General features: G+C 38.1%; 1 protein-coding gene across 1 annotated transcript in view; it reads left to right on the plus strand.

Moving 5' to 3' along the window:
- Positions 1-24,595, plus strand: part of IQCH (IQ motif containing H) — a gene marked incomplete at both ends in the record, with an annotated part of 213,432 nt that overhangs the window by 45,596 nt on the left and 143,241 nt on the right. The window contains 1 exon segment of the mRNA XM_079768988.1: positions 21,899-22,019. Coding sequence (XP_079625114.1) covers positions 21,899-22,019 — 121 coding nt within the window.

Here is a 24,595-nt window from a genome sequence, read left to right on the forward strand (position 1 = left end):
ATGGCCACAATTACAGTCACAACATAATTTGGCAACGATAGCAGAATTAGATTTAAACAAATTGATGTTACACTGCAGTAATTCAGAACGAGCTTGTTGCATTTATAAACCATAACAAGAAGCAGAGCGAATTAATAAACCCTTCTTGTCACTAAAAATAAAAAAGGGAATAATTGCTGAGATGGAGTTAACTTAACAGATGACTATAGTCAGCATCCTTTCAGCCTAGATATGGGAAAGTGAAGGTCACCCCCATCTCAGATGACATAGAGGGAACATTTTGTTGGTAAACAAATTAATCTTTTGAAAGGTCGCCATTTGTTTTAAGTTTTTATCCAGTTCTTGTCATCTGGAATCAGAGATTGACTGTCATTTCACCAGGCAGGGGTGCGGTGGAAGCAGACAAAGCTGCTTCTGTACATATCAGCACTCCTTGACAAAACTCGCCGCCTGATTGGGATGCTATGGGCTGCTGGTTTACAGCTGTCTCCGGACAAGAACCGAGGCCCACCCCTGAATTCCAATAAGATGGGCCTGCATATTCCGCCTGCTGTAAGCTGGCCCTCTGCCCACAAGTAAAATGTATTGCAGTTCAAGCCAGCAATTATCTCTTTTACTTCCTTCTGTGCTGCTTCTGTTCCCTTTTTCCAAAAACAGATGTGGGTATTCGCTCAAGTTCGGCTTCTATTCTTTCTCACACCTGCCGGGGCAGAATTTTGACAGAGGCAGGGTTTAAGGGAGCCAGCAGACAGCGATCAGCTGTAATCTCATTGAGAGCAGTTTAAAAAGAAAATGTTGATTTTTCAGGAAATGTGGAGTCAGCATTTTGGTCGTCTCCCCCCCCCCCCCCCCCCCCCCCCCGCCTCCTTTTCCCAGGAGCATTTGGTAAATTAAATTAGTTGAACAAAAGGAAATAGCTTTAAAGACATTCCAAAATGCCATATCCTATTTATGACACAGTCACTACTCAGACTGCGGGGGCCACTGAAAGAGAGCTTTCCTTCAGGTTGCTTAGAGAGATTCTTGAAGAAAACAATGACTTGTGCTCTTGGCCCGCAGCCTCTGAAATGCGCTCCACACCTGCGGTAGCAGTGGTGCTGGCGGCAGTGGTGGTGTATTGCCTTTGCAAGTGGTTGCATTTTAGATTGTTAATTCTGCATTGGTTTGGAGTTCTGGGAAAGCCGGAGACAGTGATAGGACCGTTGCCACGGGCTGGTTTCAGGCTTTCTCACCCAAGCCCAGGCTTTGGGAGTGAAGAGAGGCAATCAGAGGCGATCCCCTCGTTAGATAATGTTCATAGGAAATCTGGTTGGAGTGACTTCTCTGACTTCTCGAGAATGCTGTGTATCTTGAATTTCTGTGCTGAGATCCTGCATCCACACCCAAGCCAACCCTATGCTGAACTCCAAATATTTTTAGCTCTGGGAATAGTGATTCTGGGTCAGAATGCCTGGTGTGAATTCTTACTAGACTGGGGTCTCCCAGAAACAACCTCCGTTTCCTCACGTGTAAAATGTTCATAAGTAGGCTATCTCATAGGATTGTATTGAGATTTAAATGAGATGAATCCAAGGTTCTGGCACCAAGAAGTGCCATAAATATTAGTTATGACTCTTGGCAATTTTCACATGTCATATTGTGCCATGTTTTAGACTGTCATCTAAAACTTACATTGTTGTAGAGGTTGGGAGAGAGGAGGAGTATATATATACTGAGGTGCCTTCCAGCCTAGAAGTGAAGTAATGATTTTCTGGCCCCCAGTATATATGGTCGCACAGAGCATCCTCCCACTGGGCCATCGGATGGAGCTTACCTAATGAAACCCAGTGCTCCTGAATTCCAGTACAGCCTTGCCACTAACTAACTGTTTCTAGAAGCAAGCTACCTACCTGGTTCATTCTTCTTGTCCTCATTTATAAAATGGGTAGGCTAGATAGGAGGCAGTCTGGTGTGGTGGGAAGGATTTGGAGTCGAATAGATCAGAGTGTGGGACCTATCTGCCATTTTCCAGGTGTGTGCCCCTAGGTAAACAAATTAATATCTCGGGTCCTCAGTTTCCTCTTCTATAAAGTCAGAATGATGGTGGCTACTAGGCAAGGGTGTCATGGGGGTTATAGATAATATATTAACACTGCAGGCACATAATAGTTGCCTAATAAGGTTTCTGCGTTTATGAAAAATGAATTAAAATTAAAAAGCACATACTTCCTTCTCCCTTGTTCTAAAACCTGTGTGTTGAGAAAAGGATCTGATTTGGCTCTATCACACTCCAGTGTAAATGAGTGATGGGTTTAATGCTCTGGTTTTCAAATTGTTACAGAGAACTCCAATGCACTTCAGGAAGGCTATAAGCATTTAATTCATATTTCATTTTTTGATAAATATTTTCAAGTATGCCTGACTGGTGTGGCTCAGTGGATGAGTATCCACCCATGCACCAAGAGGTCGCTGGTTCGATTCCCGGTCAGGGTAACATGCCCAGGTTTCAGGTGCGATCCCCCGTAGGGTATGTATAGGAGGCAGATTATCAATGTTTCTCATCAATGTTTCTCTCTCTCTCCTTCTCCCTTCCTCTCTCTCTAAAGTCAATAAAACATATTTTAAATAAAGTGTAATAAAGAACAATACATACATACTTAAGTTAGATACCATCTTAATTGGTGCTATCAAGTTCACTCCGTGAGCACATGGACACATGCATGTGCATGGGTGCATGCGTGTTCATGCACATGTTCATTTGAACTTTTGTAAAGGTATTTTAATGAGATAGGGTGCATCTCTTTACTAGTCATATTTTGAAAATCAGTCATCTTCTCATATAAACTATAATAATCATTCAAATGATTAAGTGAAGATTAAATGAGCTAATACATGTCAAGGTCTTAAAGCAGTGCCTAGCCCCTAGTAAGCATTCAATGAATGTTAACTGGTATTAATGTTACAACACATGTGCTGGTATTCATTAAAAGACAGGCAAGTTCTCTGGTGCACACATTTGGGGCAGCATATCAGTCAGTTGTGCAATTACAATACTGCATGTTGCATCATGATAATACAGCATTATAGATCATTGCATTGCTCACTTTAGGTTTGGGTTGGCTCTTACCTGGTTAGAAATGCGCCGTACAATCTTCACTTGGCATCACAAGGTTGCAATGTTACTTTACGACTGCAGATAAAAGACCAGGAATAAAGCATCATCTTAAAATATGGACTCACCATACAAAATAAAGTAGGTTTTTTTGAAACTGAATACCTGAAAGAGAAAAGTGCTGAGATATCCGAAAAGAATTTAAATGGGACATGATGGAGCATATTAAAATGTTACAAGACACATTTGAAAAGTACTTTTGATCATTCAAATCTTCAATAAGATTTAATTTATTTTTGAAAATATGTTTTTATAGATTTTTAGAGAGAAAGGAAGGCAGAGGGAGAGAGAGAGAGAAACATTGATGTGAGAGAAATATTGATTGGTTCCCTCCTGTATGCTCCCCAACCAGGGATCAAACCCACAACCTGGACATGTTCCCTGACCTGGAATAGAACTGGCAACCTTTTGGTGCATGGGACGATGCCCAACCAACTGAGCCACATTGGCCAGGGCAATAATAGCATTTATTAAGTGGGCCAGACACTATGCTAGGTGCTTTATGTACACTATCTTATTTACCCATACACCTATAAAATAGAGGCAGTTTTTATAACTACTTGACACTTGAGGAAAGTAAGACTAAGATTTAGCTATCTGCCTTAGGTTCTGAAGTAAGTAAGGGAGTCAGGATTCAAATTATTTACAAAGTCTATTTGTCAAATCTCCCGAAATTGAATACTTAACAACTAATCCTTAATTATTAAGGAACATGAGTAGTTGTTAGATATTGTTAGTGATTCTATTTTCAAACAAAAATTCCTGCTCTTCCTTAAAACTTCTGACTTATTTTAATTGAAGAAAATCATGTGATTATAAGTAGCATAACAAATTGTTAGCTATTTGAAATTACTTATTTGTTTACCTGAGGATTTTCTGCACCTTGTGCAGGCAAAATAAAACAGACACAAATTGTCTGCTGTGATGGATGTAAGATTATAGTTATTACCTATAACTCTTGATTTCATAATTTGCTTTCATCAAAACAGTCTCATTGTTGCCAGTGCTGATTCATATATACATATAAATATATATAACTAACATAAAGGGTGGGGCAAAAAAAGGTTTACACTTGTGAGTACGTGAAACACAGAGTTCACTCTTGCATTATTATTTATTAATTACTGTATTATTTCCCATGCAAACAACTGCAAATCTACTTGTGCCCTACTTGTTTACATACATATTTATAAAATTATACTAAATTCTCATAAAACTTGCATTTATTTACATATCAGCATTCTACTTAAGGTTGCATTTGAAAAATAGATTCTATTGCTGAAAATAAATTTCAAAATCTTTGGCACTAGAGTATTACCTCTCCCATGGGCTTTTGCCTTTTAACAAGAGTAAATCCTCTATTTAATTAAACCCGAGGAGTTAGACTCTATTAAGGGATTTCAAGCATGAGTGGGCAGGGAGAAGAGGGACTTGGGAGATGCAGGGAGCGAGCCTTTGCACTGCCCGGGAATCATCCCAGGTCAGGAGCCACCTGCTAACTAGGATCCCTGGTGGGATCCGGTGCCTTTGCACTCTGTGACTTGAGATTTGGACTTGAATTTTGTATTTGTTTGATTTTGTACTAACTGGTTATGCTTCTAATCTCACAATTCCACGTTGATGAGCCAAAAATTAGGCCGATAGAGGAGCCTGAGTCAGCTCTATGATAGATTTAAGGCACAAGGGGCCCATGGACAGAACTATGTTATAATATAATTGGTTTCCAATGTTTATTATTTTATGCATTTATAAAAACACTATTCTGAAAAGGGGTTTTTAGGCTTCACCAGACTGCCAAGGGGGTTCATGAACCCCCAAATTAGAACTCTCTGTGATAGGCCTCCTTTTCATTCACGCAAATATCCAGTGTGGGGCCAAGTATGTGTCAGAAAAGAGAACTAACTTGAAAACTCTGTATTCCTGTGGATGAAAGATCCACTCCTCTCAGTTGATGGTGCATGAAACCTGCAAAAAAAAAAATTTAAAAAAAGGGTGTATCTAGACTGCCACTCCAGATTTTCATAAGAATTGCATATTTGTGAGTGAAAATATAAAACTTCATGCTTTCATCTAACTACCGTTGCTTTCCTGTTGCAAGCAGGGAAATAGAAAAGCTACAAATGTGATAATACTTGCAATATTATAGTAAGTGTTCTGTTTAAAATGAGGCAAAGGAGAAGTACTACAGCAAGTAGCACAATAGCATTAGCCATAAGAGAAATGGGCCTAATAGAACTGTTTTTATCATGACCCAGGTTAATTATCTACTGAGAGGTACTTGAGATGAATAAATACTATTGCTGTGTTCTCCAATATTCTGACCCATTGTACCTTAAACTGTACTTGGAACCAAGTGTACATTTCTAGCCTTTTAAAACCTCTTCGGTAGAATAGAAGTAAGTATCCACAGATGAGAGTGATTCATCCCATACTTTCTTTAAAAGCATAGCCTCTGAGTCAGAACGTGTAATGTCAGCCCAGGAGATTTCTATTAGGTGGAGATCCTTCTCACTGGGCCTACTACAAAGACCACTCACCTGCAGCCCACATCTTGTTTCTTTGCTAATAACACTAATTAGACTACATTCCTATTTGGGCCCTTGGTCTTTTAAATCAACTTCAACATGTTGTTGACCACATGATCATGTACTTATTTATCTTGTTTAACACTCAAGAGTTGGGAACAGGGGTGGGAGGTGGGGCATCTCCCTGTCACCACTCCATACTTCCTACCTAAATAATTGTACTACCCAGAGAAGGAGAGAAACCCTGGCTGGAAGAAACAGGATACATCAGGAGGAAAAAGAGAAAGATAGGAAAAGATGTGGGAAGAAACCAGTTCTTAATGAAAAGTATTCTTGGGGGATTTCTTGGCGAGATACCCTGCTTCCCTTTCTCCCCATGCTTCCCAAGCCACTTAGAGCAAAAGAATTAATTCCTGATGCCTGGCTGATGAGAGGCCCAGATATGGCTGAGGGTTAGGTTTAACTTTACAGAAAGTCCTCACTTAACATCATTGACAGCCTCTGTGACTTTAAGGGAAACAACACATAACAAAACTAATTTTACTGTAGTCTCATGGATATAAAACAAAGTTCTTATGGCATCTCATCCATGTTTTAACAAAACAATGTGGAATCAAGAATCTGCTATCCATATCTCACCTAAGCCTGCCTGAGGACCTAACCACTCCTTTAAGAGGTTCCTAAGAAAACTCTTTTATGAGTTTCAAAATACCTTTTCTATTTCTAACTTAAAGGGGGCAATCTCTGTAGAAAGTTTTCAGGAGAAGTTGTAAAGTGAAAGCAGGCACTCATCCAAGAGAGGGAGATGACCACCAAGAAAGTTATCTCGACTTCCTTCCTTCCACACACTTAAAGATGTAACTGATATCTAATATCGGATTGTTTTATGTAATGGTAATTTAGGGGGAAAGAGGATTGACTTTCTCAGCAGAGGATTTTCAAAAACTGTAACCCTCTCATTATGGAATTATTGTTTAATCTAAAGCATTAAAATCCCAGGGGAAGTACCTGTTCCCATCTTCCCACAGCCTTGGGTTTATTCCCTTTACCTGTAGTTTCAAGTGAAATACCTATATTTTAATGGAAGGGAAAGTAATTCCCCCACAACCTCCATTTTCTAATCTCGAACACCTGCAGGACACGTAGCGGTGCCTCCAGGGCTCCAGGCTGCATTGTAAACTGCCATGTATCACCTGCTCGGCAACCTCATGTGGAGTAAAAGCCAGCACTTCCAAGTACTTCTCTGTGTTGGGTGTGGTGTTAAGTACAACATACACAGATTATCTCATGTAATCCTCACCATAACCCTGCAGGTTAAGTACTATTACTACTTTCATTTTATACTCGGGGAAACTGAGGTGAAAGTGGTTAAATAATTTGCCCTAAGTCACAGAGCTATAGGTCAAAGGGTCATCATTCAAATTCAGCCAGTCTGACTTCCAAATTGGCATTCTTAGCCCTTATTCCAGGCATCGCCCCCCGGGCCACATGCGGGTGTTTTTGCCCTTTTGTTTTTTTACCTCAAAATAAGATATGTGCAGTGTGCATAGGAATTTGTTCATAGTTTTTTTTTAAACTATAGTCCGGCCCTCCAACGGTCTGAGGGACAGTGAACTGGCCCCCTGTTTAAAAAGTTCGAGGACCCCTGCCTTATTCTGTACCACCTGTATGGATCTTTGAGGAAGGTGATTTGACCTGCATCCCAGGGATAGATCTGGGACCCAGCCAAGAACTGTTTCCTCAATGACCAAGGAATTTGTGAGCAAATTTCTCTGCCTTGGTCTGGGAAGAGAAGTAAAAGATCAAACTACTTAGTAAGAGGCAACATTAACTCAAGGATTAGAACAAGAAGAGGAGCTGGTACTCCGTGCTCCTCCAGCTTTATCGAGGTACATTTGACATGGAATGCTGTGTAAAGTTTACGTGTACAATGTGATGATTAGATGCACATATATATCGTGAAATTATTAGCACAATAAGGTAAGTTAACACCTCCGTCATCTCACATAATTACCTTGTGTGTGTGTGTATGTATGTGTGTGTGTGCATGTGTGGTAAAATATTTAAGATATACTCTCTAGAGCTGGTATTTTTAAGATGGAAACTTCCCCCAAATAGATTGTAAACCCCTTGAGAGCAGAGGCCATATCTCCAACATAAGGCATAGTGTCCAATCTGGTCAGAATCCAATCTGTGTGTATGTGGTTAATGACTTTGAACGACTTGTTAAGGGCCTGTGTAATTGAGTTAGGCTGTGTCAAGTTAATTTAAGTAATGAAATTTCATGTACCTCATTTAAATACATTTGTAGAGAACTCCTCTTTTGGGCCATAAAAATGTCGTCCCAGATCTCTTTAGGTAGAATTCATTTTCCCTTCCCTAGATCATCATTGTATGCATTTAAAGCTTTTACATGCCAAGCCTTGAATTTACTGAGCAACGTTAAATAACAGTTGAATAGCCCTGGCCGGATGACTCACTTGGTTACAGCATCATCCGGATATGGCATAGGTTGCAGGTTCAATCCCAGGTCAGGGCACATACAAGAAGCAATCAATGAATGCATAAATAAGTGGAACAACAAATTAGTGTTTCTCTCAAAACCAATTTTAAAAAATAATGGTTGAATAAATAAAAATGTGTAGCATATTCCTGAAAAGGAAAAATAATTCTAATAAGAAGGCCAGTTCTTTACAAATCAATCTTTCTATCTAATGTAATTCCAATTAAAATTCTTATGGGTTTTATTTGATTTGTGTGGAATATTAATTCTTTTCAATTTGCCAGTGTTCATCATCTTGAAAAACAAAGGGGCAAACGCTTCATTCCCCCCCCCCAAAGATTAATAAAGGTGAATTTTTCCTACTACTTACTAAAACATGTGATATAATTACAGTAATTATAATAGCATCCAATGGGTAGAAAAATAAACAGGTCAATGAAATAAAAAAAGTGAGATATTGATCTTTGAACAAAAGACAACTTTTAAGAATGTCATAAAGGTGACACTATAAGTCAGTAGTAAAGGGAGGATTTGTTAGATAAATGGTGCTGAGTCATTTGGCTAATGATTTGGAAAAAAGGATTAAGTTTAATCTTACATCCTATACCAAAGAAAATTCCAGAAGGATTAAAGTAAAATGTTTTTTAAAAGAAAAGAAATAAGCAAACCACAAGAACAGAACTATTTTTCAAGTTAGTCAAAGGAAGGTTTTTTTTTTAAATGCTATAACCTCATACAATATTAACAGTCCTCATTACAAGAAAAGTCTATGTTTATATTGGACTTCAAGCCTGGATCTGTCACCAACTTCTATATGATTTTTGGGAAGATCACTTACATTCTCTGGGCCTTATTTTTTTCATTTGTGAATTTAGGGCATTTAATCAAATCGTCTCGAAGAAAACCCACAATTCTGACTCCGATCAAAATGTATTCCTTTTGTCCCCTTCCTTTCCCATCATCTATGATCACCAACATATGAACGTAAAACAGAAAAGCAGACCAGGTGAAACTGTTTTCTCCTCTGATTGTGGAAATAAAATTCACAGAAGGTGTTCATGTTTTTCATTTTCCACGTATGATTTTAACAAAGCATTTGTTGAGCACCTACTATGTGCCTGACTCTGTCCTAGGGATGTTAATGCATTATCAGTTTTAATACTTAGGACATGTCAGATTATCACCCCCTTTCTACATATAAAGGATTGTAGAGGTTAAGATGTATAATTAAGTCATATCATTAATATATGGCTCACAAAGAATTTGCACTTATGTTTTTCTCTGAGTCTGATTCAGCACTTAGGAAAATTATTCCAAGAGACATTATGCAAAAAGAACACACTTTTACACACACACACACACACACAGTATTAAGATGATCTATTCCTCACAAATCAGTTTCCTTACTAAATTAATAATGTATTTTAAAAATGGATTTAATTTGTATGGGGGGCGGGGAGGTTAAGTCCTTCATTGACTTAAGCAAAAATACCTGAACTAGACCTGCTCCCAGCCTCCTTTCGGGCTTGCATAGGCATCTCTTCTGCAGACTTCACTGATACAGCATAGACATGATGGCAAAGCCCAGTGGAGTCATTGAAGTAAAAGTCTCAATACTGCTCAGGAAGGGATGCCAAATTAAATAAAAAGAGCCCCAGCAGTTCTGCAGCTGAGTGCCAACCCAACTGCTGGTATGAGGTAAATGAGGACCAAACTTCATTTCACTTGTGACCCTAGCCGGTATTTAAACAAAAATGCCTGGAGACCGGCACACTGTTCTTTAATAGGGGAATAAGTAGCAATAGCAAAAATAATTATAATAAATGATAAACCCATTCACAAAGCCTTTCTTAGACCTTAACTGAAAAGATTACCATTTAAACTCATTTCCTCTCATGTGGTCCCTAGTGAAGGTTGAGACAGTAGATTCTGTCTGAGCATCAATTTTTAATTTACAGCCCTAAGTTTCCATAAGGAACGTTATATAAAAGGCAGAGGTAATCCAGTTGCTTTCCTTTCCATTTCTTGTGACAATATTTGAGTAGTGGTGTGGCATAATATCCACCAATAGGCAAAGATTATAAAGCACTCTCTTTTTTCTTTTATGAGATGTAATAGATATTCGGGTGAAATGCCAGTACTTTATTGTTCTCTAGTGATTATTTTTTAGAATTTTAAAATTTAAATAATTGGAATGTACAAATAAATGCTATAAACATATAGAGAAAAATAGCAACTAGAAATAATTAGATTTTTACTTGTCAGTCTGAATCCATCAAAAAATCCTGAGTCCATTGTGTTTCAAGCTCTGAAGAAAAGTTTCGTCTAAAATCAAGTGATCACCTATCTTTTAACTTGGCAGAATGGTATAATATTAACACATTATAGCAATTATAATTGTTAGCTATGTATTAATCCTTTGATCAGTTTTTTTTTCCAAAATGTATTCCAAAGAGTACTGGTTCCTTGGAATGTTAATAGGTATTCCATGAAAGGAAAGTTTGGGGTCCCATAAAATTGGGAAACATACAGTTAAAGAGTCAGACTAATTTTTATACCATTGAGCCACCTGGAGTCACTAACACACTGAGGTACATTTTGAATCTTTAGGATGTTGCTGAAGTGCTGGATTTTATTGAACTATTTTTAATGAGACATTTTTAGAAGATATTATGTATTTTCTTCCTTAGTCATATTTTACTGGAATTTAATATTTTCTTGAATGGGCTTTGGGGCATCATAACAAACCATTTCTTTTTTTTTTAAAAAATATATATATTTTATTGATTTTTTACAGAGAGTAAGGGAGAGGGATAGAGAGTTAGAAACATCGATGAGAGAGAAACATCGATGAGCCGCCTCCTGCACACTCCCCACTGGGTATGTGCCCTCAACCAAAGTACATGCCCTTGACCAGAATCGAACCTGGGACCCTTGAGTCCGCAGGCCAACGCTCCAGCCACTGAGCCAAACCGGTCAGGGCACAAACCATTTCTTAAATGTGATATACAAGACCTGTAAGGTGTGCAGACGCTCAGAACTCAGACTTCTCTATGTGTTCAAAATAATATTTTTTTCTGGAATCTCCTCCATGGTCATCTCTATTCATCACATTCTTTGAGTCTGTTCACAATCCCATGGTCACTTCTACCCTTTTTATCACTCTAAGACCACTTCAGTTCTGAGAACTGTGACCCTGTGTGTGTGTGTGCCTTTTCCCTCCCTCCCTTCCTCCCTCTCTTCCTCCCTCCTCCTCCTCCTTTCCCTCCTCCTCCTTTTCCTTCTTCTTCCATCTCTCTCTCTCTCTCCTTCCCTCCCTGCTTTATTTCTGATATAGGTTATTTCTGTTTTCTCTTTTTCGTGATTAGTCTTACTGAAGTTAACACACCCTAATAGAAATGTAGGGTGTTCTATTAACAGAGGGGCAGAGCTTTGTTAATATTCTTTATTATTTGTTTTCTATTCCATTGATTTATCCTCTTTACTCTTGTATTCTCTTCCTTCTACTTATTTTGAGTTTATTTTACTCTTCTTTTTTTTTTAAAGCTTTTAGAATCTTAGATCATTGGCTTTAGACCTTGCTTCTTTTCTAATATAAACATTTAGACTGGTAAATGTCTCTCTAAGCAGTGTTTCAACTGCAACATACAAATTTTGATACATTGCATTTTCATTATCATTCAATTCAAAACTCCCCTAGTGGTTTATTTCTTTTACTAGTGATTTATTTAGAAGTGTGTTGTTAATTTCCAAATATTAGGGGATAGTTTTACGTTCCTCAATCTTATTGAATTCTAATTTAATTTCTTATGGTCAGAGAGCATACTTTGTAAGATTGAAATCATTTGAAGTTGATTGAGACTTGTTTTATGGTCCAGAATATAATTTATTTTGGTGAATGTTTCATGTACACTTGAAAATAATGTATGCCCTACAGTTGTTGGTTGTAGTGTTCTATAAATATCAATTAGGTCAAGGTGGCTGATGGTGATGTGCAGATCTTCTATATCCTTACTGATTTTAAAAATTCATCTGTTATGCAAATCACTGAGGGGGAAATGTTAAAATCTTCAACTCTGATTAACGTTTGTCTATTTCTTCCTTTAGTTTTGATAATTTTTGTTTCATGCATTTTGTGTTAATATTAAAGACATACATGTTTATGATTTTTGTATTTTCTTGGCTAATTGACCTTTTTATCTCTCTCTTTAATAATACTCCATGTCTTGCCCTGACCGGTTTGGCTCAGTGGATAGAGCGTTGGCCTGTGGACTGAAGGGTCCCAGGTTCGATTCCAGTCAAGGGCATGTATCTTGGTTGTGGGCACATCCCCAGTGTGGGAGGTGTAAGAGGCAGCTGATCGATGTTTCTCTCTCATCGAAGTTTCTCTCTCATCGATTTCTCTATCCCTCTCCCTTCCTCTCTGTAAAAAAACCAATAAAATATTTTTTAAAAAATAATACTCCATGTCTTAAAGCCTACTTTGTTTGATATTAATATAGCCACTCCTTTTTTGGCTGACATGGTATATCAATCTTTTTTTGTTGTTACTCCAATCTGTACCTTTAAAATTAAAATTCATCTCTTATAGAAAACATGTGGTTTTATCTTGCTTTTAAAATACAGTCTGGTAATCCATCCTTTTTAGAGTGTTTAATCCATTTCCATTTGATGTAATTATTGAACAGCTTTTTATTTCGAACAACCATTTTCCCCACTTATATTCTATTTTCCATTATTCCTTTATTTTCTGCCTGACTTGGGGTTATGTGATTTAGAAGGATTTTTTTAACACTCTGTTATATTAGCTTTAAAGTATTATTTTTTGCATTATTTTTAGTGGTTGCTCAAGGGATTACAATATGCATCCCTAACTTAGAGTTTCCTTGGTGTTAATATTGCACCAGTTTATATACAATGTAAGGAACTTGCATTGAATTCTATTTACCTCCCAATCCTTTGGCTATTGTTGTCATGTAATTTACATATATTGTAAACTAAATAATATGTTATAATTTTTTTGCTATAAACAATCAATTGTCTTTGAGAGAAATTAAGAGAAGAAAAATATAGTCTTTATATTTACCAGAAGGATATGAGTCTTTTATATTTACAAGAAAGGGACAACTTGTGTCATTTTCCATCAGCCTAAAGAATTCCTTGAAGCATTTCTTGTAATACATGCTTGCTGGTGACATTATCTTCTTTTGTAAAAAAAAAAAAAAAAAGTCCAGAGTTTATAATTATCTTCAGGAGAATGAGTCTGTTATAAGCTACTCCACCATCCCCACAAGGGTAACTAGGCAGTTATTTAGTCTTGCCACTGTAATACCTTTATCAAAAAAGAAAATATCTGCTAATATATCTATGTTAATTGCTCCTTTCCGATAAACCTTGTGGTTATATTTTTTAAAACACTTTTTTGCTCTATTCCTTCTTCAAATGAGATAATAAGATAGAATTAGATGGGTTCTGAATTTTGTAATGCCTTACTATACAAATACTTACAACCTATGTCATAAATGTAATAAGAGAAATATACAAAAGAAAGCTATAGGAAGGCAGAGGAGGAATAGATCAGAGGTGATTTTCTAGAGAAGGTTATCCTTACGCTAGGTGTAAAAAAGGGGACAGGAATTTAGTAGCCAAAGCTGAGAGGGACAGAGAACTTTCTGGAAAGAACATTATAAGCAATACAAAAAAGTGAAAGTTTGGAGGCTTAAGTCTTACTGATTATAGCTATAAATATAATTTCTAACTCAAAATTAGTACTTAAAAGTTCATGATGTGAACATACTGCTATACACGAAAATATGGGTAATCTCACACCAATTTTAAAAGTCAAATACAAAAAAAAATACATACTGTAATAATCCATTTATATAAAGCTCAAAAACAGGAAAATAACAGCTGGTAACAGAATTGAGAACAGTAGTTACTTTTGGGTTATAGTGGTGACGGGAGGAGCATGAGAGGGACCTCCGGGGGTTTGCCATGCTCTGCTTGTTCTGGATGTCAGTTACCCACAGCGTCCACTTTTTGGAAGTGGATCAACTGAGAACCTTATGATTGGTGCCTTTTCAAAAATGAAAGTTAAACTTCAATAAAATCTACACTAATAAAAGAAAACTATGCAAATTGACTATACCTCCACGACGCCCATCAGCCAATCAGGAACGAATATGCAAATTAACCCAACAAAGATGGCGGGTTATTTTGCATACACAGGCATGGAGTGGCCAGGCAGGGCAGGATGCCTGCTATGAAGGGGAAGGCAGGAGGTGGAGGAGCTACAGGAGTGGTGCTCCGGCCGGAGCAGAGAAGACTGAAGGCTCCGGCCCAAGCAAACACTGGAGGCTCCGGCCGGAGCAAAGACGGAAGGTGGCAGCCTGAGCGAAGGCCTGGGTCCCGGGTGCCAGAGGAAAACCGGTGCCAGCAGCCAGGGGAAGGAAGGCCTATTGCACAAATCTTCATGCAACAGGCCTCTAGTATTTATATAAAAAATAAAACCCAATATGATGTGAAAAAAAGTTTATGTTGCATGTCTCTATATATTAATTTATTAATTCCTCACAACCGCCACATGGAAGACCAGAGATTCTGATTCATATGTGAAATTGGATTATATAAATCTGAAATACCATGATGCAAAATAACAATAAAGTATTGCTTTATACACAAAGTTTAACATCATGCAAATCTCCCAACTTTAAAAAATGAAACAAAATTTCATTTTTATTCACAGCTGGTACAGTCTAAGTGAACTTAAGCTATATTTATGCTTAATTTTCCACAGAGAGGCACCACTTGAGTAAATAAAGCTACCCTGTATTATTTAGAATATGAGTTCAGCCACTATAACAAATAACAGTAGGTTGAACATGACAGTAATGTTCTCTCATGTCACAATTTGAGCACAAATCATTTGTGGCTGACATGGCAGCTCTGTAGCATCAAGTACTCGTGCACTTTCCATTGGATCACTCTGTCCTAAACAGGAAGTTTTCCATCTAAGAGACTGTGATGCTCCCACCATCATGTCTGTATTTCAACCAGTAGAATCACTACAATTCCCATACTGCTGGCCAGAGTATCATCACAAAGACACATAAAGCTGCAAGGGAGGCTGGGAAATGTAGTTCTGGCTGGGCAGCACATTAAAGGTCAGCCAGCAGTCTTTGCCATACCTGCCATTTTTGTCTGGCTGTATTGAATTATATGAGTTGAGAATTATGAAATGCCTCCAGGAACAGATCGTTTACATAAAATTCATCTGCCCTATAGATAAGAATATCCCTATTTTATTGAAGATAAAACAAACTCAGAAAAGTTAAAATACTTCCCCCCTGCACCTGGGTAATTAAGTGACAGACCTAGGACTCAAATCTGGTGCACTGAGCCCAGTATTCTTGCTTTGATACTACTAATGCCTTTCCAGGGAGTTTTCTTGTAGCCCAAGAATGCTAGTAAACCTTAGTCTAAGAGAACGTGAGACTCTTACGATATTAAGTTACATGCCACTGGGAAAGGAGTGTGGTAGGGCTTTGCCCTGAGAACAGAGGGGCAGAGCTGGTGACCTGAGCCGTGAAGCAGTGGCATGCATTTTAGTTCTGCCTCCGAGCTAAAAGGCATATTGAATGTGTGCCCCAGCTATTTTCCCTTCCCAACCTTTAGTTTCCCCATCCATAATAAGGGGAAGAGGGTTGGGGCAGGGTTGCCAAATATGGTCATGCAGGTTGTGCACAGTTTTGAAAATTCACCAAGTAGAAGATTATGGAGCAGAGGGGTACAGCATAGCTTTAATCTTAAACCCTTCCTACCTCTCAGAAATACTACGGGTAAGTGATCAAAATATTGGGATTTTCAGGAACACTACAAAATCTGGAGGGAAGACATTCAAGCAGGCATCCTTATCTTTATTCTCTTCTGACAAGGGAACGTGGAATAAACAGGTGAAATTGGAAAGTAAATAATGTGTTTGCTTCTTCTCGAGAGCGGCGAAGTCCTCGGAATTCCACCAAAATGCGCCAAAGCCCCTGAGGATGGGGTAGGGAGGGATGGCCTCATCCTCATCTAGGTAGAGCAAACCTTGGTAGAGGAAGTTCTTCAAAATCTCAGGAGAGGGAGGAGAGTGTACAGACTGTGGACATCCCGAAACAGAGGCCTTTCCCACCCAAGTCCTCAGGTAACAAAACGGTAGAGAAAACCCAGGTAACCAGTTCTCCTGTGTTGGGAGAGAAGACACACTGGCACAGGACAGTGGGGGAGAAGATACTACATCAGAGCAAGCAGAATGTCTGCGCAGTTGCCTGAGTATGTGCAAAGGGAATAGGAATGATATATTCACTACACTGATCTATTACATAAATTCAGTATTTTACCCACAGCTAGAAGAAGAGAAGGGAGGAGGGTGGGAGGACCATGGGCTACAAAAGACAAAGCCTAACCTTGAAAAAGACATAACCCAAGGAACAGAAGGTATTTTCTCACAATTTCTTCACATTATAGCACAGCTTGATTGGACCATAAATTAAGTAAAACTAGAGCTCAACTATGAGATGATAAATAGCAGAATGAGACAAAAGGGAGTTTAAAGATATAAGGAAACAAACTGAATACCAAAATGCTTTATGGAACTAATAAACTATAAATAGAAAAAACTAACACTGCTGAATATTGACATGAAGAAAAGACTGTAGAGCACAGTAAATGCAGAGGGAAAATAAAGGAAATTATTTAGAAGCTAATACACATGTATATTAGTTTCTTAACAGGCTAAGCTGCTGTAACAAAGAAATGGAAAACTATAACACCTTATATGTTAGTTTAGTTCTCATTCACAAAATAGTGGACAGGTGAGAAATTCAAGTTTGGCAGAACAGCTCTGCTCCGTGAAGTTATCCAAGATACGGTTCCTGCTATCTTGATATTCCATCATCTCCTCATTTCTGTGTTTACAGACACTTTCATTTCAATGATTGAAACTGGCTTCTCTCTATCACCAAAGAAAGGATAAAGATGGGGCAAGAACTTTTAGATGTCCCAAAGGTTAGACTTATCTCTTCTACTCACATCTTATTGGTCTGAATTGGGTCACATGTCCACATTTAGCCACAGGGAATAGTGGGAAATGTAGTCTGGAACTGTATAGCCTGTGCTCAGCTAAAACATAGGGTGTTCTAGTCTAAAAGGAACCAGGAGAGAATGAGTAGTTAGGAATCGCAATATAAAATATAAAGATGAGCCAACATTTAGAGGCATTCGGTGTCCCTAAAACAGAGAACCCGGCAAATGAAAGAGATGTACCAAAGATAAAATGTAAGAAAAAATTTCCAGAAGTGAAGAACTAAATCTGTAGGTGGAAAAAACAGCACTGAATCCCAGGAAATTTTTATTTAGAATATTTAACATGAAGGTGTTTCCTAAGTTAAATACCTGAACATCAAATAAATAAAAAATGCTTCAAACATCCAAGCAGAAAGAAAAATCGCCTACAAAGGGGTAAAAAATAAAGCTGGCATCAGATTTTATAACAGTGGTACAGTATCTACCACGTTTTGAGAAAAGAAAGGATGACCCCAGATGTAATTGAAGTATAAGGGATCAGAGAAGTAAAATCCCCTTGAACACTTGGGAAAAACTGCTTGATAACCAAAGCCAGGCAATTAAGAAATCAATCAAAATAAAGAAGTCAATTGTAGAGAAACCAGGACAAAAAAACTGTTGGTGAGCATTGGATCCATTTGCATGTAGAATTAATACTAAACAATCATAGCAATTATGGTTTCAAAACAATGTGAATCCTATAAACTGGACAGTGTAAAATTAATAATATAATAAAAAATGGGAGGACAGGGAGGGGAGATGGGAGCAGCAAGAGAGTTCTAATGCTCTCATTTTTTGAAGCTGGGGTCATCCCAAATAAAACCATGTAGTTTCAAAAATTGAAAAATTTTCATAATCACCTGTGTGTAACGAAGGGGCAGGGGTCCACTAAGTGCTGCCTGAGGGCTGACCACCTGTTTTTGTAAGTAAAGTTTTATTGGAACATAGATTCACCCTTTTGCTTATACAATAAACCTGAACAGCCTAAAATACTATTTGGCCCTTAAATAAAAAACTGGCCAACCCTTGCAGAGAAGTCTTTTTTAACTCACAGGAATTGGTGTTAAGAAATATTGGAGGTTTAATAATTTGTTGGGTTTAATTCAGTCATTTCCCCTCCTATTAAATTCATGTCAAATTAAGTTTAAAATATAATATAAATCTAATTTTTTAATAAAACAATATATCAGTTATTCCAGAGATGTCAGGAATAATGGGTCACCTAATGCGGTCCTTAAACTTGTATCTTAGTGTGTTTCTGTATTATTTGCAATCTTTATAATGAACATATATCATTTTTACTAGGATAATAAAATAAAATGGTTTTTCTATTTGAGAACACTGGAAGCAAATACACCAAGATATTAACAATGATTAATTCTGGCTGACAGGAAAGTAATTGCTGTTTTCTTCTTTAAGCTTTTGTGTGTTTTTTAAATATTGAAAAAATGTGAAGCTATTGTAGACGGTTTAAGCATAAAGTGATAGAGTTATGAATTATAGTTTTGGAAACAGTAATAAACTACCAGATATAAGGAACAGTGTTCTATTTAAAATATGATTCATTTATAATGTGGTATTCCATATTATACAAACTCCAAAGCATGATTCCGGCATAAAATGGAAAGCATGACATAAAGGAGCAGCCGGAAGGAGATGATATTCGACTTCTGTTATGCCCGTGGTCGGCAAACTGTGGCTCGCGAGCCCCATGCGGCTCTTTGGCCCCTTGAGTGTGGCTCTTCCACAAAATACCACGGGCTGGGCGAGTCTATTTTGAAGAAGTGGCGTTAGAAGAAGTTTAAGTTTAAAAAATTTGGCTCTCAAAAGACATTTCAATCGTCGTATTGTTGATATTTGGCTCTGTTGACTAATGAGTTTGCCGACCACTGTGTTAGGCAATCATCACAATCATAAAACTGGTATTTTTAACTTAACATGAATCTCTACCTAGCTCTCCAGTCTCATCACCTGACCTACCCTCCTGATACACCCACCATACTCCAGCCCCTCGAGCTCCTCACCTTCAACAAGAATTTCATCCATTTGCGTGCTATTTCACTTTGTCTCCACCATTCTTCCTACCTATGTAATTGCACCCTCTTCTCCGCGAGACACAATTCAATGCTTCTGTTCAGGTGCAATTTAAGTATCACTTATTGCAGTACATCTCAATTTTGGCTGCACATCAGAATCACCTGGGAGCTTTATAAAAATATCAAAGTCCAGGCTCCAGCCCAGCTATTAGGATTTAAAGGCCCAGGGTTGGGGCCCAGGCAGCGGTATTTTTAAAAAGCTCCCTGAGTGATTCTAACATACAGTCAGGGTTGAGAGGCACTGCAAAGCCTTCTGCCATACCAGCAGGCAGAGTTAATGACTCCCTCTTCTGCACTCCCACAGCCCTAAGCTTTTCCAGTGCTCGTGAAATTTAATGCTCATTGTATTAAAGTTAGTGTGATACAGTAAGTGCTCAATGAATGCGGTTGCTACAGTCCTTCTCCCTCCAACCAAGCATATGCAGAAGTGGTTATCTTTACCATGGGAACGGGCAGGAGAGAGGGCTCAGGTTTCACATCCAGTGACACTGTCTGCAGAATTAATTTCTATAAACCCGCCAGGATATCAACTCCCTTCCATGTCCCTAAACACACACACCCCCCGCACTGCCTTTTCTGCATAGCCTTTGGGTCTGGCTTTTACATTGTTGAGATTGATGTAGTTGGAAGAATGAAAGAAGCAGCGTTATGAATGTGCTGACTGCCTGACAGAATCCGAATGTCACCTGCCTTCTGCCCTGTCCTCTGTGTCATACTTTACATGGTGTTTTATGTCGGATCCTGCCACTTTAGCTTTCAAGAGCAGGTTGTCAGGTGTACTTTGTCAAAGGCTTTCGGAAAATCCAGATAAATTTGCTGTGTGCCCTGGAACTGTCAAACCCATATTTTACCTCTTCACAGTGCTTGACAATTTTATTTAAGTTGAATCTTTCTTCCTTCCTCTGATTTACCTTTGCCTCCCTGACCCTCATATCAATCTGAAAAGAGGAGACCCTGCCATTTTTGGTGTTGAATATCCTCAGCTCTGAATGTGCCCTGTCTGGAGAACAGCATGCTGGGTGGTTCTCTCAGCCTCGATGGTGAGGAGAAGATCTTGGGAGCTGTTTGTATCTGGAGGAGGGCTGTGACGAGGAGAGCTGGAGATGAGGAAGAGACGGAGGCAGATCCACAGGACCCCAGGTCCATGACAACACCATGTGCTTAAGGGCTCCTCACTCTCCTGAAGGCGAGGCCTATAGCACTTCCCTTTCCTCCTCCAACTCACCTGGAAGGAAACAGGTTGCACTTACAGTCCTCTCTCCTGTAAAAAATCCTATTTGAAGTCGTTTTAAACTGTCCTCACCAAACAGCGTCAGAAGGTTCGGTGTTCATGGGATGGTAGCTTCTTATAGTACCACATCCCGGCAGGGGGGCCTTACCAACATTGTTCACACAGACATTGCTCAGCCAACAGGTATTTGTTTTGTAACGTGATTTTTCTCCCATGAGTCTTGGTGAAATTTTCCCTTTCTTTTTCCTTAAGGTCACCATGACCTTGATGAGCAATAAGGTGTGGTACATCCAAGTCCAATGGCAAATTTCACTAATGTAAAATCAGATTCATCTTAAAATTGTATAATTATAAGTGTGTATATCCAGTGTGTGCATAGTATATTTTAAGTGTGTATATCTGTGCATATCTAATATACAGTGTGACCGGGAACAAATCTACTAACCATTCTGTCCTGGTTCTTTCCTGGTTAAATAGCAAATCATTACCTGGTTCCCTTAGAAGCTATGCAAATTAATTCATGTTTGGAAAATGACTTGAAAATTTAAATCAGTCTAGAAATATCAAACAGTTGCATCTTCCTAGCTGAGAGGGCCCAGGTAATTCATCACCTCCCATAATAAAGGTAAAAATATTGTTAGTGAGCTATACAATTAAATGTGATTTACTAGTATATGCAATACATATAATCTTTTAAGTCTAGACATCATTTAATAGGAACAATTCATATTTCATAATTATAATAAAACATTTTATGACTTTAGGAAAAGTAATCATCTTCTGTAACTGATCTATGTCCTCACCATTTCTGAGATCTGCAAGAGTCTACTCAGAGCTCATCTGAGTGTTGACTGATGTATTTATCTTTAAATTCTCCCAGGTTATTATTATTTTTTTAATCCTCAAAACTCTAATATGTATTTCCTGGGAAATTTGCTAGTACAAAATTTTGTTGTATTCAAAACCTCTTCTGCCAAGATTTAGCACTTTTATATCACAGTCATTAAAATTGAACAAAATCTTAATGTTCCTTTATTAACTACTATACTGACTTTGCATAGTGGAAATCACAACATGTTAATTGGATTTAATTAACTATTTTAAATTACACAAACTCCTCACAGTAGACAATAGCACAGGGTACTCATGAGCAATAAAATTGGAGCTGATATTGCTACCTTATTAAAACGTAATGAAACTATTCATAATCTTATTTATTGTTTACAAGAAGAAAACTTCATTTTGAAAGCAAAACTGTCTGCTGAAAACAGATTTTTGACCGTCTAGGCGAGCGTTCAGAAGTTAATGAAAGGGCCCACCGTCAGCAGCCTCACGGTTCTGCCAGCTTCTCACCGCACGAATCCCTACTTCACCCCGGTGCCAGTCTTACAAAAAGATGCCAGTAAAGGTTAGTGATTCAATAACCATATTATGTGTCTAGGAATCTAAAGGAAAGAGAACTGAGGTGGGGTTGGGGACCTGAGTTTCAATTCTGGCTCAGCAACTAATTCTCCTAGGTGACCTTAAAGAAGTCAAGTCCTCACTCTGGCCTGTAAGGTTGGACTGATGATCATTAGAGCCCCTTCCACCTCTAAAATCCATCATTCTATAGATTTAATATGATTTAAGTGTTGAGTTATTACATATTAAAAGTATTGTGTTTAAGTGATATTTCTAGAAATGTTCAAGCTTCTGAGTAGATAGTTTCTGATGCTATCCTGGTAACATTTTATAGTCTTGTTTCATATCTCTAATATAACCAAGTGAGGCAGTTGGTCTTTAATCATTTCTATCTCACTTTGTATCTGTTGTCTGGAGGTATTTTGGACCTAAAGTTGGTTCCCAAGGGTTTTTCTGGCACCTAGAGATTTAAAGTCTTATAGCTCCTATATTCTCTGTTTGTTGACCTGCTGGTGGATGGCTAGCAAAGCTCAAGAGAACCCAGAATCATTATAAGTCTCTCAACTTGTTAAGCTTCCCACAACTATAACTATTACTTTCCTAGTTATGGACCATCATTGTTCATAAATCTTTGTGACATATGCTTTTTGTTAGTTTACATAATATTTACTCCCTGGGAGTACTGAATAACATCAGCAGAGTTTCTATTTCTTGCTTTAGTGCCGTTTTATATTCTTCCTAGATCAGTTAGAATGAATGAAATAGTGAACAAATAAATCATTCAATTAATGCATGCTTTAGCAATAGACACAATTTTTTTTTAAAAATGCTGCAAAACAAAGGTAAATCTATAAACATGGTAGCTTGGTCCAGAAAAAAAAATGACATTTTTATCTCTTAATTATCTACCAGAAAACACATGGCCTATCATAACATTTGTGATTAATCAACCCATTTATGGACATGTATTTATTGAATACTTGCCATATGTTTGCATTGTGCAAGGTAATCTGAGCTTCAGGAAATCACAAGCCACAGAAATGGAGATTTTTTACATATTTCTGATGCTCTTAAATGTCACTTAAGCCTCACCCTAGGTCTACACAAGTCCAGCATGAGGTGAAAGATGAACAACATCCAGAAGAAAGAATCATTTTGGAAAATGCAGGGCAAACTTCCCTGCTTTTTCTTGAATTACCTTGCCAAATCCAAAAAAAAAGGGAGGTTCTTCTTTAATGGTTAAGAATGATGTCTCACAGTAGTACACAAACCGTATTTTCAACTCAGGCTCTCTGTGACCTCAGGCAAGTTGCTCTCTGATCTAGAATAAACTCTAAACTCTATAAACAAGGCACACCTGACCTGGCCCTCACCACCATTATCTCATCTCCCTGCTTTCTCTACACTCCCCCCACAGGGGCCTTCTCTCTGTTCCTTCTCAGGCAAACTCATTTTCACATCAGGCCCCCACCAGTGCCTTTACCTCTGCCTGTACAAGTCACTTCCTCAAGCATCTGTTGTTGTTGTTGTTGTTTCTTCAAATATTATCACAGTTTGTAATTATATATTTATTTGTGGGTTTATTTAAGGTCGTCTTCACTGCTAGAACCTCCATGAGGTCTCTCTGGTTCACCACTGCATCCTTAACCCCCAGAGTAGTTCCTGATACACACTAGGCACTTAACAAATATTGGTTGAATGAATGAACTTTCAATTCCTAATCTATTCAACAGGAAAGTAGGAGTGTTATGAAAATTTAATGAGACAATGGTATTGAAAGATAATTTTAAAAAACATGTAAAATCATGACTCATACAAATATAAAGTGAACACATGTCAAAGGTTTTATTTACCTCATCAATTAAAAGAGGGCATCTGTAAGATGTCACAACTGGTTTAAAGGAGAATCCAGAGAGCACACATTTGTAGGACTGGGATATTGAAATAAATTCACAAATGGATGCAAAACTGGCTTTTCCATGGAAAGGAGGGGTGTTCCTACACCAGACAGAATTTCCATTCATGCCTATAGATAGAACTATTTGCATTATTATCAGAGTTTTTTGCAAGTCAACCTTAATCTCTACAGTTGTAAAATAGTATCCTCTGAGACTAGGCTCAGATAATCCCTGGCAGCTGCAGCATTCCATTGAAAAGGCATTCAGCCATCTCTTTTGCTTATTCCAAAACTTTAAAAAAAATACTTTTTTTACCGTCTTCTCCCATTATGATTAAAGTGATCTCCAAAAAATATATACATGTTCACAGACTAAGGTTAGTCTCATTAGGTTTGGCCTGGTTGTTTACATAGGGGTAGCGAGAATGTTAATTCACCATGTAGGGCATTTCAAATTTGCTCTGCTGGAAGTCTTCCGAAGGAATTCAGATAGAACTCTAAAAGCCTCTATTATTTACTTTACAGAGGCTAGAAATCAAGCCCAGGGAACTCTGTCCACTCCATTTCAACTACAGGACCTATGCATTTGGGTAAATTCCTCTCTCCCAGAGGTACTTTAAATATTCTAAGGGTCTCAGGCCTGCCAAGGAGTGTTTCTTATCTGTAAACTTTATAACTGGCCAGTT

The sequence above is a fragment of the Cnephaeus nilssonii genome, assembly GCF_951640355.1.
Source record: "Cnephaeus nilssonii genome assembly, chromosome: 4".
NCBI classification, from domain to species: domain Eukaryota; kingdom Metazoa; phylum Chordata; class Mammalia; order Chiroptera; family Vespertilionidae; genus Cnephaeus; species Cnephaeus nilssonii.